This window comes from Microcaecilia unicolor, chromosome 1 (assembly GCF_901765095.1).
Source record: "Microcaecilia unicolor chromosome 1, aMicUni1.1, whole genome shotgun sequence".
NCBI lineage: Eukaryota > Metazoa > Chordata > Amphibia > Gymnophiona > Siphonopidae > Microcaecilia > Microcaecilia unicolor.
In genome coordinates, this window is record NC_044031.1 from 307,228,411 (window position 1) to 307,246,835 (window position 18,425).

The 18,425-nt window shown below is 46.5% G+C and overlaps 1 protein-coding gene across 1 annotated transcript in view; it reads left to right on the forward strand.

The window, feature by feature from the left end:
* The first annotated feature begins 214 nt into the window (after positions 1-214).
* GCAT (glycine C-acetyltransferase) overlaps positions 215-18,425 on the forward strand; it is an 82,921-nt gene continuing 64,710 nt past the window's right edge. The window contains exon 1 of the mRNA XM_030208029.1: positions 215-489. Within this exon, the coding sequence (XP_030063889.1) occupies positions 288-489 (202 nt within the window). The 5' untranslated portion in view covers positions 215-287. The remainder of the gene's footprint in view (positions 490-18,425) is intronic.

The window sequence follows — 18,425 nt, forward strand, 5'->3', positions numbered from 1 at the left end:
GCCCGGTTGTATTTAAAAATAAAAGTAAGGTACAATTAGACCCTTTGTCCATATTAACAGCGTAGCCGCTTGCGCTACGTTTCATTGCCGGATCAGCCATTCACACATCCTAGCACGCCCCGCCCTCCGACCCTTTAAATGAACTCAGCGTCTGATTGGTGTTTGGGAGGTGGCGACGTTCACTGGGTCCTGATTGGCTGGTTCCTGTCACGCCTCCTGTGCGTTTTGGATCCTTGTGCTGGGTATTCTTGCAGCAGCCGGGGGTGGCGGTGAGGGTAGAATTCGGTATGTGGGGCAGGAGAATATTGCGCTTTCCCTTCTCCCTGGGGCAAATCAGCCCTTGCCGGAGGCATCAGTCTGCCGTTTCCCAGCTCAGGCACATCTTAGACGGGGAGCTGGAGAGCATCAGAGGTGCTGGGACGTGGAAGAGTGAGAGGATCATCACTTCCAAGCAAGGGCCACACATACAGGTGGAAGGCAGAAAGGGAGGTAGGCAATGACGTGGTTTACGCTGGACAGTTGGCACGAGAACTGTTTAAACACTGTCGATTTTCTTAGCTTTCTTTTATGTCTTGGAGGGCTTCTGTGATAGTAGACAGTGTCGTTACTGTTTCTGCCTACTAATATATTGGTAGCAAGTAAGGCTTAGCCTCACTGTGGGCTGAGGAGGTCAGAGCTCGTACTTTGCTGCCCTATTCACAAGACCATGTTTGATTTGGAGTGTTGTAGGTTGTGCAAACATTATAATGGGAAATTTAGCCAAGAGAGAGAGATTAAAATAACTTTGTGGGCATGACAGTTTTTATGTTGCAAAGTAATAATATTTACCAGTTAAAACAAAATGAGCCTGCAAATAGGTGGGAAAACGTGGGGTACAAATGCAGCAAATAAATAAATAAAGGATTGATGGAGATAATTTACAGAATAACAGCACCAACAGTAAAATAAGTTGAATAACAAGTACAGTTCCCAGGTTCTGGTCCAGGCTGTCTCTAGTCAGGTTATGTTTCTTGCCTAGTGGCAAATTGACATATTTTGCAGTTATAGCTGCTGTTTTTAATCTTTCCCTCAGGATTATGCAGTGGTTTTCCTGCTTACTGTTTCAGATTTTCTTTTAGGCAGGGGTGGACTGAGAGTACCCTGGGTCCCCCCACCGCCGCCCCCTCATACGCATCCCCGCAGCCCTTACCTTCCTCCATGTCCAGCAGCATGGCCCCTGATCTCCCTTTTTCCTCCTCCTTCCATCCCTATTGCTGCTGCTGCCTGTGTCAGCTCCACAGTTTAAAATGGCATCTGCGACCTCTCATGGTAGTCTCACGAGAGTTCGTGGCCACCATTTTAAACCACAGCTGGAGCTGACACAGGCAGCGGCAGACAGGGGCAACCGGGCAGAGCCTGTGGGCCCTCAGGCACTGTCCAGTTGCCTGAATGGTCAGTCCGCCTCTGCTTTTAGGGGGTTGTTTACTAAAGCTTAGCTTGAGTTATCTGCAGCAGATGTAAAGGTGTGTGCTGATGTCTATCACACCAACACAATGCTAAAACAAAGTACCACTGGTCTGAGGCGGTGCATTGGGCCCATTAGCCCAACTGTTTGGCAGTTTTCTGCATCAGCTCCCCTCTCCAACAGAACTCAACCCGACCGCTGGCTGACACCCACACATGTGACCACCCGACTGCTGCCTCCCCTCAACAGGACCCGACTACCTCTCTCCCTCCCATCACATCCTTAGCCAAAGGTAATGAACCAACCCCCTCCCTGGAGAGTAGCTGACACTCTCCCCCCCCCCCCCCCCAATGACAATTCCTGGTAGTCTAGTGGCCCTGACCCTCCCACCATGCCCCGATACCAATGTTTTAAAATCACGATATGAAAGCGCCAAACCCCTTCGAGAAAAACTGCACTGGCTCCCTATCAAAGAACGGATTGCTTTCAAAATCTGTACCCTGGTCCACAAAATCATCTATAGCGAAGCCCCGGGATATATGATTGACCTCATAGACCTACCAACTAGAAACACAATCCGATCAACACAAACATACTTAAATCTTCGCTACCCTAGCTGCAAAGGACTCAAGTACAAATCAACTTACACATCCAGCTTCTCCTATATGAGTACACAATTGTGGAATGCACTACCAAAAGCTGTGAAAACAACATATGACCACCTTAACTTCCAGAAATCACTAAAGACCAACTTGTTCGACAAGGCATACCCTATCATTCTAGCCTAAGCGCCTGAACCATGTAACACAACGAAACCAAAGCCCGTAATGAACCCTATATAACTCCCTTTCTCTACGATTCTTTAATGTGTCTGTAACACATGAATCTTATTCGACCATAACATCACTTTGTATTTGTTTCATCACTGGAGTTGGCGAATGCCTCCACGGTACTATGTAAGCCACATTGAGCCTGCAAATAGGTGTGAAAATGTGGGATACAAATGTAACAAATAAATAAACCCTTTCAGATCTGCCCCTTGCACTTCAGATCAGATCATGCAGGAATGATGCCCACTTCCTCCTGCCTCCAGCGCTGCCAGGATCCAAAATGGTGGCAGTGGCACCTGACCACTAACAGTGTGTTGTGCTGCCATTTTGGATCCTGGTGGCATTGGAGGCAACAGCATCGCTCCTGCCTGGCCAGATTTGAAGTGAAAGAGGTGGGTCTGGGGAGGTTCATAGAGGGGAGGGAGCTACACTAGACCACCAAGGATGCTTTTTTTTTTTTAATGTTGGGGTCGGGTGCAAGCCACTAGACCAGAGATTGTCGGGGCAGGGGGGTGTCAGCTAATCTCAAGAGAGGGGGCTGGGTCAGTACCTTCAAATACGGATGTGCGGGGGGGGGGGGGGGGGGGTCAGCAGGTCGGGGGCTGGGGCCGGTGAAGACCCAGAACTGTTTTTTAATGTCATCCTTTCTGTCAGTTTGTGAGCCAGTCACTGACAGGAAGGATGACATGTCTCAATGAGCTGCAGATTACTACAGTGATTTTTATTGCTTATTTTGCAGAAACCTCATGTTAGAAGCCATGTTGGTCTCTATCATGTGGCTTTCTGCATCAGCTCCTCGGTGTGTCAGGGAGAAAGGTAAAGGAGAAGAAACTTTTCAAATAATAACTAGCAAAAATCTGAAAAAATGCTCAGGTGACCTCACTGTTACCATATAGGCATACAAGGCAAGTGACGTATTGTATCAAGTTTAGGGGGTCTTTTACTAAAGGTTAGCCCGATTTATCTGCAACAGGGCCCATAGGAATAAAATGGGAGCTCGAAACCTTGGGGTTATGTTTGACTCTTCTCTCTCCTTCTCTGCTCATATCCAGCAGACCGCCAAGACCTGTCGTTTCTTTCTTTACAACATCCGTAAAATCCGCCCCTTTCTTTCTGAGCACTCTACCAAAACCCTCATCCACACCCTTGTCACCTCTCGTTTAGACTACTGCAATCTGCTTCTTGCTGGCCTCCCACTTAGTCATCTCTCTCCTCTCCAATCGGTTAAAAACTCTGCTGCCCGTCTCGTCTTCCGCCAGGGTCGCTTTACTCATACTACCCCTCTCCTCAAGTCACTTCACTGGCTCCCTATCCGTTTTCGCATCCTGTTCAAACTTCTTCTACTAACCTATAAATGTACTCACTCTGCTGCTCCCCAGTATCTCTCCACACTCGTCCTTCCCTACACCCCTTCCCGTGCACTCCGCTCCATGGATAAATCCTTCTTTTCTGTTCCCTTCTCCACCACTGCCAACTCCAGACCTCGTGCCTTCTGTCTCGCTGCACCCTACACCTGGAATAAACATCCTGAGCCCCTACGTCTTGCCCCATCCTTGGCCACCTTTAAATCTAGACTGAAAGCCCACCTATTTAACATTGCTTTTGACTCGTAACCACTCGCCTCCACCTACCCTCCTCTCCTCCTTCCTGTACACATTAATTGATTTGATTTGCTTACTTTTTTTTGTGTCTATTAGATTGTAAGCTCTTTGAGCAGGGACTGTCTTTCTTCTATGTTTGTGCAGCGCTGCGTACGCCTTGCAGCGCTATAGAAATGCTAAACAGTAGTAGTAGTAGTAGTACTTTATAGAATCACGCATGGTGCATATTTTTTGAGTATCATTTACTGAATCCAGTCCTTAAAGCAGTGGTTCCCAAACCTTGGCCTGGATATACCACAGCCAGTCAGGGTTTCAGGATATCCACAATGAATGTTCATGGGAGAGATTTGCGTGCACTGCCTCTATTGTATGCAAATATCGCCCATGAATATTCATTGTGGAAATCCTGAAAACCTGACTGGCTGGGGTGCCTCCGGGACCAGGTTTGAGAACCACTGCCTTATAGATTTAAGTTTACTTTTAACAGTTTTAAATAGCATTTCAGCATAATTTGATTCAAAAATGGAAATATATTGTCATTTGTGTGGTTTTAACAATATAGTAACATAGTAGATGACAGCAGATAACGACCTGTATGGTCCATCCAGTCTACTCAACAAGGTTTAAGAAGTTTGCAGTCTCTAGTTCAGCTCCTCCTGGGTTGGCCTTCTAAACAGACTTACTTTAACCTCCTGTTATGATCTTTCTTCCACCCTTCCACTCCTTCCTACTTAAAGCGTTAGGGACGCAGTTGAGGGAGAGAAGTTGTGTCAGAGGGAGTGGGGTGCTAGAGAAAGAAATCACGGTTGACCTCAGTTGCTTTGAAGTGACTCTGCTGCACTTATGTTTTGATGTTCTGTTTAGAACATCTTTTGTGTGTTAGTGGCGCTATCACACTGCCCCTGACGCAGCCCGCTGATAGGGTGAAATGTGATTCACATCGGACTTGTGTAAACATATTATTATAGATTAAAGTGCTTTAACACCAGATATGTATTCTGCTTCTTTGGACTGCCTTGTGCTGCTTTTAGACTAGTTTCCTCTATTGTGTTTCACTTTGGATTTTTGACAGCCAAACGGAAGAGAATAAGGCAGCACCTGCAAAGGAGGATAAGTAAACCTGAAACCAGTAAGTGTGGTGTGATCTGGTTGTTCAGAGCTTTGGAATGAGCAGTAGCTTGGGGCTGCTTCTGCTCCATTTCAAAGCACTGGAAACTCCTTTCTTTGAACTGCTTTAGAAAACCAGGGTATATTGGTAATGAACTCAATCTCAGATTTACTGTTGGTGCTCACCTCAGCACACACATTGGGCCAAAGAGAACCTCCTGCTCTTCATAATGTGCTCAGGAAATATAGCAAGGTGCTCTTGGAAATTCTTTTTTAATCAGGCTGGTTCTGACCAGTATAATTGGGATCATTCCTATATTTTTCTGCCTCTTTTTCTTGGTCTCTATTTTGTATTTTTTGGTGCTTGATCTTTTTCTGTATACTGGCTGTCTGACGTCAGCAAGTGACTCCCTAGTGACAAGGTATGTAATAGTTCTATGCTACAGAACCATTTTTCCTTTGCTGATTTTGAACTTTCTTGTCCAAAGTACAATACCTTGTGCTGCAATATTAAATAAATAAAAGGTATGCTTCCTTTGAGGTGTAGGCCTGGAGGAATACCTAGTGGAGAGAAAAACAGGAGAGCCAGGATTTACCGTATTTTTCGGACTATAAGACGCACTTTTTTCCCCCCAAATTTGGGAGGAAAATGGGGGGTGCGTCTTATAGTCCGAAGGTAGAGTTTAGCAGGCCACCCGCCCTCCCTCCGAGCTCAGGATCGCCCTCCCTAGGGTTACCTCCCCTCCCCCCGGCCCTGTCACGACCTCTCCCCTTACTCACGCGATCATCCCTGGTGGTCTAGTGACGTCGGGGCAGGAAAGAGCCCCCTCTTTCCTGCCCAGCGTGCTGCTCTCCATCCTCCTGTATGCTGCCTGTGATGACGGTCTCGGCGAGATTCAAAATGGCCGCCGAGACGTCAATTCTCGGCGGCCATTTTGAATCTCGCCGAGACCGTCACAGGCAGCATACAGGAGGATGGAGAGCAGCGCGCTGGGCAGGAAAAAGGGGGCTCTTTCCTGCCCCGACGTCACTAGACCACCAGGGAAGATCGCGTGAGTAAGGGGAGAAGTCGTGACAGGGCCAGGGGGAGGGATTCGGACAAGACGCACCGGAGCACCTAGGTTTTAGAGGAGGGAAAAAGTGCGTCTTATAGTCCGAATTTTTTTTTTTTCCTATTTCCCTCCTCTAAAACCTAGGTGCGTCTTATGGTCCGGTGCGTCTTATAGTCCAAAAAATACGGTAGATCCTACTAACCCTTTCTGTGACCTTGGGCAGCCAATTCAGCCTTCATTGCCTCGGGTACAAACCGAGGGCCTCATTTACTAACCTATATTAATGCGAATTACACATTTGAGAGGTAATTGTATAGAGATTTTTCTGCACTTAAACTCTGTTTTACTCTACAGAAAAGTTTTTTTTTTTTTTTTTTTTTTAATAAAATTACTTCACAGTATACACACAAAGCTATTTGTGGTGACAAGAAGGCACATGCTTTTACATGTTCCATGTTCTGCATGTAGTGTAGGTGGAGTCATGAAATATGGGTACTTCACACCCATACATTTTATATCTATTCCTGAGCAAAAGTAAATTTGAACCTTATTGGAGCTGATTCTGGGAGCATATTTTGTAAAGACACTTGGGGGGACATTTTGAAAAGGATGTCCAAGTCGGAATAGAGATGTCCAGCTCATAAAGTCCAAAATGGACGCTCATCTCCAACAGGAAATATGTCGGGACAAGGTAAAAAAGCAGACACAAAAATGTCTGCCAGCATTCTTAGAAGAATAGCCACACAGTCGTCCCTGCAGAGCAGAGGGGCAGCCTAGTGGTTAGTGCAGTGGACTTTAAAATCCCACTTTAATTTTTAATTTTGTAATAGGGAACACAAAAATACATACAGTACTTGAACGTACACAACGTCAACAGTCTTCAGGCTTGCAGGTGGCCTATATATTTAGGTACAGTAGGTATTTCTCTGTTTCTGGAGGACTCACAATAAAAATTATTTAAAAAAAAAGTTAAAGTGGGATTTGAATCTTGCAGGCAGATGATCAAATCCCCCACGCTGTTCTGAATAGCGCTCTAAAATTAGGGCCGGAACAGTGTGGGGAAACAACGCCCCTATGATCGAAGCTAATAGCATGCAAATTTAAGCGTGCTATTAGCTTCAATTATAGGGATACGTCTGCAGGAGGACTGTGCTTGGGCATGCATCCAAGGCACAATGCTCCCACAGAAGTTGTTTGACATGTCTGGGCTGTCAAAAAAAAAAAAAAAAAATAGCCCAGACCTGTCAAACAGCAGGAGAGGTTTGACAGGTCCAAGATGTTCTCATGGACCTGTTAAACCTAAGCCTGCACCCCCCCAAAAAAAAAAATACTACCAAGACCCTGGTGGTCCAGCAGGACCGCTAGCCCTCCTCACCCTCACTGGCACCCCCTCCCCCCCCCCCAGCCTACTTTGGAGAGGGAGGGGACTAGCACTCCCTCCCTCTTCTGCAGGCGCCTCCTCAAAATGGCGACACTCTGCCCGGTGCAACCTGGGATGTGTTGGTTGGGGCTTAACTTCCATATAAGGTTTAAGCCCCACCCAGCACATCCCAGGATGGGCAGGGAGCTGCCATTTTGAGGAGGCACCCGTAGAGGAGGGAGGGAGTGCTAGCCCCCTCCCTCCTCCAACTTCAAGGTAGGCTGTGGGGGGGGGGGGGGTGCCATGCCAGTGATGGTGAGGAGGGCTAGCGGTCACACTGGACCATCAGGATCTCTTCAGTGTTGGAGGTGGGGCTAGGGGTCCCACTGGACCACCAGGGTCTTTTTAGTGTTAGGGAGGGTGAGTTTAGGTTTGACAGGTCCAGGAGAAAATCCTGGACCTGTGAAACCTCTTCTGCTGGTCTCCCCCATTCCTCCCTTGTTTGGCAAACCCTAATGCCAGCCCTTGTTTGACGTGCTACCTGCTGATCATAAGGGAGGAATGCGGGAGACCTTTGTTTGCATGCATTTGCATGCAATTAGCGATCAGAGCCGGTGAGTTTGTTTCTGGTATTGACTATGTAATAACATTCTCTGACTTCATACCCCTTATAGGGAAATGTGCTGCCTTCAGCTCCTTAGTATTTCTCTGGCTCCAGCAGATGATACAGATACTGCTTGGTGCAGAAACTGAGTAGGATGTTCCTAGAAAAGCTGTAGGCTCAGATTCCCAGTGAAGTACAGACAGACTGAGTGAGGGGGATGCTGCAGGCAGCACTGCTTTAGGCTGATTTCTCTCTCTTCTTGGGAACAGACAGCTGTGATTGGTGGAGACTGATCCAAAGAGCCCAGGGGTATTAAACCCGGTGGTGATGGGACTGTCCCCCCGCCCCTCCAATCCTTTTAAGGAGTTATGGCTGCAGTGTCTGCTGTTCTTCTCGTTTACTTATGGGAGGGGGCCAGAGGTACTGTAAGCTGCCTGAATGTGGCCGAAGGTTTGGAAAAGGAATAATGACAACAAAAAAGAAACCTTCAGTGCAACCTCTCCTAGCCTGTCTCCTGGTCTGCTGTGGTGATGCGGTAGATTGGATCTCTGTCAAGGGTTATGAAGTATTCACACCCCCTCCCCCCACACCTTTTCCTTTCCTCTTGTTTCCAGTATATCTGGGGAAAAGAGGTGACACACTGCAGGTGAGTCATGGAAGTCTAGCATGTCAGTTGGTGCATTTGGCTTGGCTTGGGAGAAGGCAGACAAGCAGGCATTAGCTTCTCTGGAAATAAATGTACACCTGCTCCAAAAGAGGTATATACATTATTTTCATTCATATAACGCAGTGGCATAGCAAGGGGGGGGGGAGGGGGGTTCGCCCCGGGTGTCAGCTCGGGGGGGGGGCGCTCCCTGCCAGCTCCCCTCCCTCGGCGCATCGACACCCCCCCCCAGTGCCCACCCTCCTCCGTCCAACCAGCTCCCCCTACTTTAAAAAAAATATCGGAATCCGAAGCGAGGCGCAGCGCCTCGCACCTGCACGTAAAAGAAATGTGCAGCGTCTCATCGGGCCTTCTCTCGCTCTGTCTGTCCTGCCCTTGCGGAAATAGGAAGTTGAGGAAATAGGAAGTTGCGTCAGCGGAGGGCGGGACAGACAGAGTGAGGGAAGGCCAAATGAGACGCTGCACATTTCTTTTACGTGCAGGCGCGAGGCGCTGTGCCTCGCTTCGGATTCCGATATTTTTTAAAGGTAGGGAGCTGGTTGGACGGAAGAGGGTGGAAACTGGGTCGGGGGGGGGGTGTCGATGCGCTGAGGGGGGGTATGTCATCGTGCTGCACCCGGGGGGTGGGTGCAACGGCGAACCGCCCCGGGTGGCAGCCCCCTCGCTACACCACTGATATAACGTGTGTGTTGTATGCATTTTTATAAACCACGCACACCCCATGAATGCTATAGGAGGGATTCTATATATGGCGCCTAAAAAATCTGCCCTGAAAACATTTCTGCCTAAGTGTATTCTATAAGCGGTGCCTAGACTTAGGCGCGGTATATGGAATGCGCTTTGTTGATATCCCAGCACCTAAAACTACGTGCATCCTTTAACACCAATGAAAGCAATGTGTAAAACCCGGCGTGTAGATTTAGGTGCAGAGGGCCATATTCTATAACTACACGTGTAAATTTCAGAAACCCATGAAAAGGCCATTTCCCCACCTATAACCACGCCCCTTTTTGTCTGCGCACATTAGAAGTTAGGCGCAGTGCATTACAGAATATACTTAGGGAGTTGTGCTTGCAAATTCTAATTATTGTCAATTAGTGCTCATTATTGCTTTTTAAGTACTGTTATCAGCGTTCATTAGCTTGTTAAGTTACGTGCATTGTTATAGAATCCGCCTGGAATTTGGCACGGATCTCTAGGTGCGCTATATAGAATCCCGGGGGCATATGTGTGGGCGTGTTATACCAGTGTATTTTTACTAAGATGTGCTAATTGCAGTGGCGTAGGAAGGGGGGGGCGGTGGGGCGGTCTGCCCCAGGTGCATGCCGCTGGGGGGGGGGGGGGGGGGGTGTCGGCTCCGCTGGTTCCCTGCTCCCTCTGCCCCGGAACAGGTTACTTCCTGTTCCGGGGCAGAGAGAGCAGGGAACCAGCGGAGCCGACGCAGCTCCCAGCGACGTGCAGTTGGGGCGGATCGGCCCTCCCGCCCTCTCCCCGCTTTCCTATGCTAGTAAGAATGCGCTCCGGGGGGGGGGGGGGTGCGCAGCGGCGACCCACCCTGGGTATCAGCCGCCCTCGCTACGACACTGGCTAATTGCAAAACTGTTTTATTTACTAAGATTTATTAACCACCTTTTAACATAAAATGTACAATTTTGTTAACAGCATAACAATAGTAAAATGATCAAATATAAACATAAATACAATAAATGAGGTGAACCAAATTGAAACCTAATAATAGGACTAACATGAAACAGGATCAGACATAGTTAGCTTAGTTAGTTAGTTAGTTTAAGGGCTTTTCTTTTTAGTTTTTTGTGCAATAATAATGCCTAAAAAGAAAAGCTCGTAAGAACAGATGTGTGTGTTTGGCAATCAGCACATAGTGTATGTTGTACTGGTCTATTTTTACATAGACTCACAATTTGCACACTGCATGTGCAAGTTATACATGTGGGCACGTTATCCCCTGGATTCTATATATGGCACACAAAATTGAGTGCATGCCCAATTTCTGTGTGCAATTTAGTTGAATAATCAACTAATTAGCACTGATAATTGGGCGCTAATCAATTATTGATGCAAATTGGCAACAATTAGAATTTACATGTGCATCTTGCTAGGCATCTACTTTAATAAAACTCACCCTCAACATTCTGAAGACAACGTTCTGAAGTCACTCAGTCACTCACTGAAGGGTTCATGGATTCATGGTGGTGAAGCCACAACACTGACCATGTCTCTCTGCCCCGCCCTCGCATGACGGACCAATCAGAAAAAACACCCTCAACATTCTGAAACACAAAGGACCATCACAACACCGTTCCCAGGCAACACTAGGCAACATAAGACGGACCAATCAGAGGAAACTACGTGACAATAAGGGAGGAGCATTCCCCAGCAGAATGGCTCATTATCTGTGCAGCACGGAGAGCACAGAACCACCGCTGGAACGAGAGAAGAATATTCCTGCTGTGGGTATGTGCAAAAATAGACCGGGGGAGGGAGGGGGGAGAAATTTTTAAATGCCTAATGTCAGTACTGAAGAGTGCCAGAGGGCCTATAGCACAGACTATATTTGGGATCGCTTGACATGGAGTCAGAGGAGCCGGAAAACAACGTGCCCGTCACCATCTGGGACGTGGGCGAACAGGACAAGCTAAGACCCAGCTGGAAGGATTACCCGCGACCCAGCCAGCAGCAAACAGCGACCAAGGAAGGGGGAGGAGTACTCCTTCCCTGCCTAGGAATCGCTGGAGACTGGCTGCCAAACTAATGAAACAACTGCACACCGACGCACCACCTCCATCATTCGAAAGGCATCCACTCTTTCTTCAACAGAAATGCAAACTAATAATACAAAACAAACAAAGAATACATGGTTTCTCAGGCGGCTGCAGGTAACTCCCCACCCTCTTCCTCTTCCCCTTTTGCCGAAGCGGCCAAGGACGTGCCCAACCATCCCCAGCCTCAGGCAAGCTGTCTCCCACCTCGGGGATTCCCCGAGCACCCGGAAAAAGATGGCGCTGATTCCTGCAGCGCATAAATGTTCCAGCATTCCCCTGCAGCCGACCTGAAATGGACCAAACATACCGGATCACCCCCCGACGTCCTGAGACCGTGCTCTTCTCCCTTCCGCCATCTTAAAACAACCATCCCCGTCCTCAGGCAAGCCGTCACCCACCTCCAGGATGCCCAGAACCCCATCCCAATGGAAAAAGATGGCGCTGCTTCCAACAGCACATTTCTCTTCCAGCGTTCCCCTACAGCAGCCCTGAAATGGCCAAAAAATACCAACAGACAAAGAACGTGCTCCTCTACCTTTCGCCCATCTAAAACAACACTGCTGCCTCAGCACAACACAAAAAAAAAACATGGAAAAAAAAACAACACTCAACAAAGGCTGACCCCCCTACAACCACATTTACATTTCACCAACAGAAAGACCCCCCCTCCACAAACCTCCTTGACAGACAAAACCACACACACACAATACAACAGAAACACACCCTCAAAGCCACACACCAATCCAACCCACTTTGCCAGCACAGCACATCCCCCAACCCCCAAGCAAAAAAACAAAACAAAAAAAGACACACATCAACAACCTGCACACACACCGCACCCTCATACACACACACACACACACATACACACACAAAATAACTCTGTGACACATACACACACACACAAAAAAAAAACCACATGCTAGCGCCCGTTTCATTGGTTTCGGAAACGGGCCTTTTTTTACTAGTATTCTATAAAGATGTACACACAAATTCTAGAGCACAGATCTGAAAAGGAGGTGTGGCTATGGGAGGGGCAGGAGCATTCCAAGAATTTGTGTGCACTGTTCCAGTGATTTACACCAGGCCTTAGTTGGTGTAAATCCTTGCCTAAAAGTTAAGTGCGGATCCTGGCATTAGGCGCTGTTCTGTAAAAGGGGTCCAACTCAGAGTGCCGTTTATAGTATAGCATTTAGCACTCATTTGTTTGGCACCATATATAGAACTTTGTCCTATATGTGTAAAAATACGGTAACTTGAATTCTGGATAGTTTTATAAAACTTTTACCCATGGATAAACCCACTTTTTACCTATGGAAAAGGGCTTTTATAAAATTTGCCTCAGGGGTTAAATTACTGTATAATAGTTAATGCTTATTTTATGCAACCTGAGGGTAGGAGCAGCAGGAGGAGTTTGGACAGAGTCATGAAATATGCATTTATTAATAAAATTTGTGCGCACATTTAGACCGACACCCATACAGGGTCCATTTTCACCCATGATTGTTGCAAGTATTGTCAGGCTAAAGACACGTGGAGGGGCATTTTCAAAAAACATCTAGTCAGAACTGGGATGTTAAGCTCATTATGTCCCCAAAAAAGTCCCAACTTGAGGCATTTTGAATAGGAAAAAGATCTGGATCCAGTGGCATAGTAAGAGGGGATGGGTTGTGGACAGCCCCAGGTACCGTCTTGGCGGGGACCGGGAGGGTGCCCTAGGCTCCCCCAAAATTGAGGCACTTGACTGTCAGGGGTCCCAAGCCCTGCCATCGGAAGCCCTCTTACTTGCACACCATGTAGTCCATTCCCCCTCCCCCCCCCCCATGCTTGGTTTTTGTATGACTGAGCATGTGCAAGAGAGGCCCGTCCCCTGTGCTTGGTTGTACAAAAACTGAACATTGCCGGGGGAGGGGGGGGGAGGGAGGCAGTGGGCAGGAGAGTCTCTGCTGGTGGGATTTTGGGACTCTAGCATTTCAGGTATGCAGTGCATGCTGGGGAGAGAGAATGGAGGTAAACAGTGGCGTAGCAAAGTGGCAGGGGTGCCGTCCTCCCTTACTATACTGCCTAGGTTTCACTTTTGAAAATGGCTCTAAGATAGACGTATTTGCACAGAAGACATCTAACAAGAGCCATTTTCCAAACTGACACATTCAACTTATAAATACAAAAAAAAAAAAAAACAAGCACTCGAACGTCTGTCTCCCATCGTTTTGAGAGAAATGGCCACACAGATGTCTCTGCAGATCAGAGGGGCAGCCTAGTGGTTAGTGCAGTGGTCTTTAAACAATGGCAAACAGGTACAATTCCCACCATAACTCCTTTATTTTGTATTGTGAGCAATCCAAGAACAGATTAAACCTACTGTACCTAACTGTACACCATTACAATCACCTTCCATCTTGCAGGGGTCTCTTATATTTAGGCTACGTAGGTAATTTGGTGGTTTGTGCTCACAATTTCCACCACAAATGCACTAGGGGGAATGAGTTTTGGACCCAGATCCCCTTGTTCACAGTCCAGTACACTGACCACTAGACTACTTCAGGGAGCTGCTTGCTGCTCTTTTGCGTGTGAACCAGGGTTGCCAGGTGGAAAATTTTTTTCCCACCCAATCCAGCCTAAAAACAGCCCAAAACCCGCCCAAACTCAAACCCCGCCCCTGACACCCCCACCCCCGCTGTCATCAACCCCGCCCCCGCCGTCATCGGCCCCGCCTCCCCCGTCACCGGCCCCGCCTCCCCCGTCATTGGCCCCGCCCAGAATGTCACTAACCCCGCCCCCCGCGGCCGAGAAAACCGCGGAAAAGAAAAAAAAGAAGCCCAAAAAACCGCGACCCGCCGCCGGCAAAAATTTCCCGCGGTGGGTCGCAGAAAACCGCCCAATTGGGCGGTAAAACCGCCCACCTGGCAACACTGGTGTGAACATAAGACCTGATGCTGTCATAGTGTTGGGTATCCCCTTTCAGTTTCATTTCTTAGTGGGGTGAGAGGGGGAAAGCATCCATTTGAGGATTAAGGAGGGGTCAAGCCTTTATCTATTGGTCAGTGGTCATTCAGAGTATCTTTTTTTTTTTTTTTTTTTTTTTACTTGGATGTGATTGAAACAGGTCTAGATAAAAATGGACTTCTTTTTAGACTTGGTCATATGTTCTTTTTCCATTATCGCTGAAAGTTGTCCTAATTTTGGGCCTGCCCCAGTCCCTCCCAAAACATGCCAAAAATACGCCCCCTCATTATTTGGATGAACTCAGTAGAAAATGTCCATATTCTTCCTTTTCTAAAATCACAATTTTCAGCAGATGTATGTGTATTTGGCCGTTTTGAGACATCTTCGAAAATGACCTCCACAGGCCCCTAAACCCATAAATAGGTGCTTAGCTGATCTTTATATGACAACTGTGCCCCCAAGAATACCTTCATGCAGATTACGTAAAAGTAGGCTCCCACTGTATGGACAGCTGTGCCGCATAAGGCACTGAATTACTGATCATGAGTTAAGTAGAGAATAGGTGTGCGGTGGGAGGGGGGGGGGTGGGTAGAAGATTGATTTGTTTGTCTATTTGTCCTGGATTTGGTGTACTTAATCTGGGAGCTCATTTATTGGTGGTCCAGGGTGGGGGTCTTCAGGCAGGAGTGATGCCCAATATTTCCTTATATGGAATGTGACCCCCTAGCAGTAGTAGCAAGATACTACCACTAGGGGTTTTGTTTTTTGTTAATTTTGTTACATTTGTACCCCGCACTTTCCCACTCATGGCAGGCTCAATGCAGCTTACATGGGGCAATGGAGGGTTAAGTGACTTGCCCAGAGTCACAAGGAGCTGCCTGTGCCTGAAGTGGGAATTGAACTCAGTTCCCCAGGACCAAAGTCCACCACCCTAACCACTAGGCCACTCCTCCACTGCCATTAGAATTAGAAAAGGTACAGAGAAGGGCGACAAAAATAATAAAGGGACTTGACAACTTCCCTATGAGGAAAGGCTAAAGCAACTAGGGCTCTTCAGTTGATAGAGGTATATAAAATAATGAGTGCTCGCTTGTTTACTCTTTCCAAAAATACTAGGATTAGGGGCATGCAATGAAGCTACAAATTAGTAAATGTAAAAGAAATCGGAGAAAATATTTCTTCAATCAATATGTAATTAAACTCTGGAATTAATTGCCAGAGAATGTGGTAAAAGCAGTTCGCTTAGCAGGGTTTAAAAAAAGGTTTGGATAGCTTCTTAAAAGAAGAGTCCATAAGCCATTATTAAGATGGACTTGGGGAAAATCCACTGCTTTTTTCTAGGATAAGCAGCATAAAATGTATTGTACTGTTTTTGGATCTTGCCAGGTACTTGTAACCTGTTTTGACCACTGCTGGAAACAAGATGCTGGGCTTGATGAACTTTCTGTCTGTCCCAATACAGCAACATTTATATACTTTATTTTGAAGGTGGTGCTGAACTCAGCTGGAGTGACTGGGCATCACTCCTACCCGAAGACCAAACCAGAACCTCCAAGACCCCCACCCTGGACCATTAATCTTGGGGTGGGGGTAGCTTGCCATTGGGGGGGCCTTCAGTTATTGACCTGGGAGCATCTGGCCATGACTTTGCAGCCCAGAGCTCCCAGATGGTAAAATAACCCCAGCTAAAGAATTATTTTACTGTGATTTTTAGGTCCTAATGCAACTTGCAGTGTATCACTGCAAGTTGTGTTGGGGCATTTGCATAGTAATGAGACGCAAAACATGCATTTGCTTATTTTGCATCTCATCCATAACGTGCAGCGACTTAAATAGTGCAGACTATTTTTAGAAAAGCAGCATTAGGGCTGTTTGTCACGTTAAGGGCCAATTAACTTGACTTAAAGCCCTAGCCATGCTTAATGAATTCCCCCCCCCCCCCCCCCCCCCCCCCCCGTTTAGTTGGAAGATATGATCTCAAGGACAGTGATACAGCAGCATGATTGGGTAAATGGATAGGGTATATAATGGATTTAGTAATTATAGAGAAAAGAGAGGCAGAAATAAGAAATTAATCCACTCTGGCATAAGTATTGTTGGGGGTGAATAAGTATAATCTTTGTCTGTGTGATGGAGTAATCGCTAAGCATCCATGAAATTTGCATTGGTGATAAAATTATGAAATTCAATTAAAAGTTTTGTATTTGGAGGGTCTGCATGCTGATGTTCTATCAAGAAAAATATCAGGAGGTTGATGAAAATCTCTGCCAATAATTAACAAACCATTTTGGTGCTTTAAGAGTGTGAAGTACAGAGATCTAGTGAAATCTGGAGAGTCAATAACAGGTGCGTAAACATTTAGGAAAGTGTAAACTTGAGAATTTATACTGGCACAAACTAAAGACCATCTGCCATCAGAATCAGATAAATGTTTAACATGATTATTTAACTTGGATTTAATTAAGACAGAAACGCCTCTTTTCTTGTGTATGGCTGGAGAGAAAAAATGATTAGTGAAACCTGGAATATTAAATTTGGTACAGTCTGCAGGTGATGTTTCCTGTAACAACCCCCCCCCCCCCCAAAACAATCAGGTTGTAAAGATTTTAAGGGGCCTTTTTACTAAAGGGTTACCTTGCAGCAACCCAGAACTACTGCCAGCCCAATGCGTCCACTGGCGGTATTTCCACCTCCAGGGCATGCCATTTCCGGCGCTGCTGGATTAAAAAAAATATATATACCACAGAGGGTTACCCAGCAGCACTGCATGCTGCCTGGTTACCACCAGGGTAGTATGGGAGCCCTTCCCGCCAACTCTGGGTGACAGTGAGTGCTCCTCCCGCATGGCCAACATGGGAAGGGTAATCTTACTGCATGGCCATGTGTTTTTTTGGGCATTTTACCCGCTGCGGTAAAAAGGGCCCTGGCGTACGGGGAAAAACATTCCCCACTGCTACTGCAGGACTCTTTTTTTACTGCAGCTTGATAAAAGGACCCCAAATTATTAACTTTTCTTTCTTTTTATATGGTAATTTAACCAACTGGCATTAAAAGCAACAGCATGCAAATCAGCCATCGTAGCGCACTGAAATTTTAAGGCAAGATGATACTGTAAAAAACATTACAGACATGTGAAGAACAGATATGCAAATACTATTGATGAGATTAAACAATAACTCTCTTGTCTCCTCCAGAAAGCCAGTATAATGAGCTACTGCAACAGGCAGGGCTCACGCTGGTAAAACAAGAATTGGAAAAGATATCATGGGTGTGTTTTGGACTTCAGTCCGAGGGAACCTATGAAGGCAGCACATTACTCTCAGGTGGCCAGAGCTGATGTCCTTTAAAAATCAGAATTAGACAATATTTTGAGATCATTTAAACAGACAAGTGTTATAATAAACGGCACTGCTAAATGAAAGGCTCCAATATCCAAAGAGATGAAAATCCTTGAATGGAGACAAATCTTCGCAGTAGATGCATTTTAAAATGCAGTGACTTACATCTATTTAAATTGAGTCCAGGAAAATTTAAAGCTCAATGGGATCCTGATAGATGTGAGGATGGTTATTGTGTGTCACCCTCATTCGAGCCGGGTAGAGCAGACCAAACTTAGCTCCAATATTCTTTAGAGATTGTCGAAGTTGTAAAAATTCCTTCTGGCATGCTGCAGTAGTTTTGGCCAGATCTGGAACTACCAGAAGCTGTCTGCCTTGATATAAGAATTGAGGATGACTTTTGGCGGCAGTTAAATCACAAGAGCTTGTTAAAATCTTAGCATTTTAGCCACTATCTGCCTTGGATGTTTTGCCAAGGAGACAGGGCCTTGATGGTACGCAATGGGCTCTTTCAAGTTCCAGTGGTGTGGAAAGTTTGAGATCCATTAGCTTAGGAAGCAGTTCAGTTGAAAAATCGATGGGGGTCTGAGCCTTCAGAACCTTCTGGAAGACAGAGTATCCTTATATTACTACACCAATTTTGATTTGATAAGTCTTCCAAGTCCTTTTGTAGTAAGTGCATGTCATGATCATACT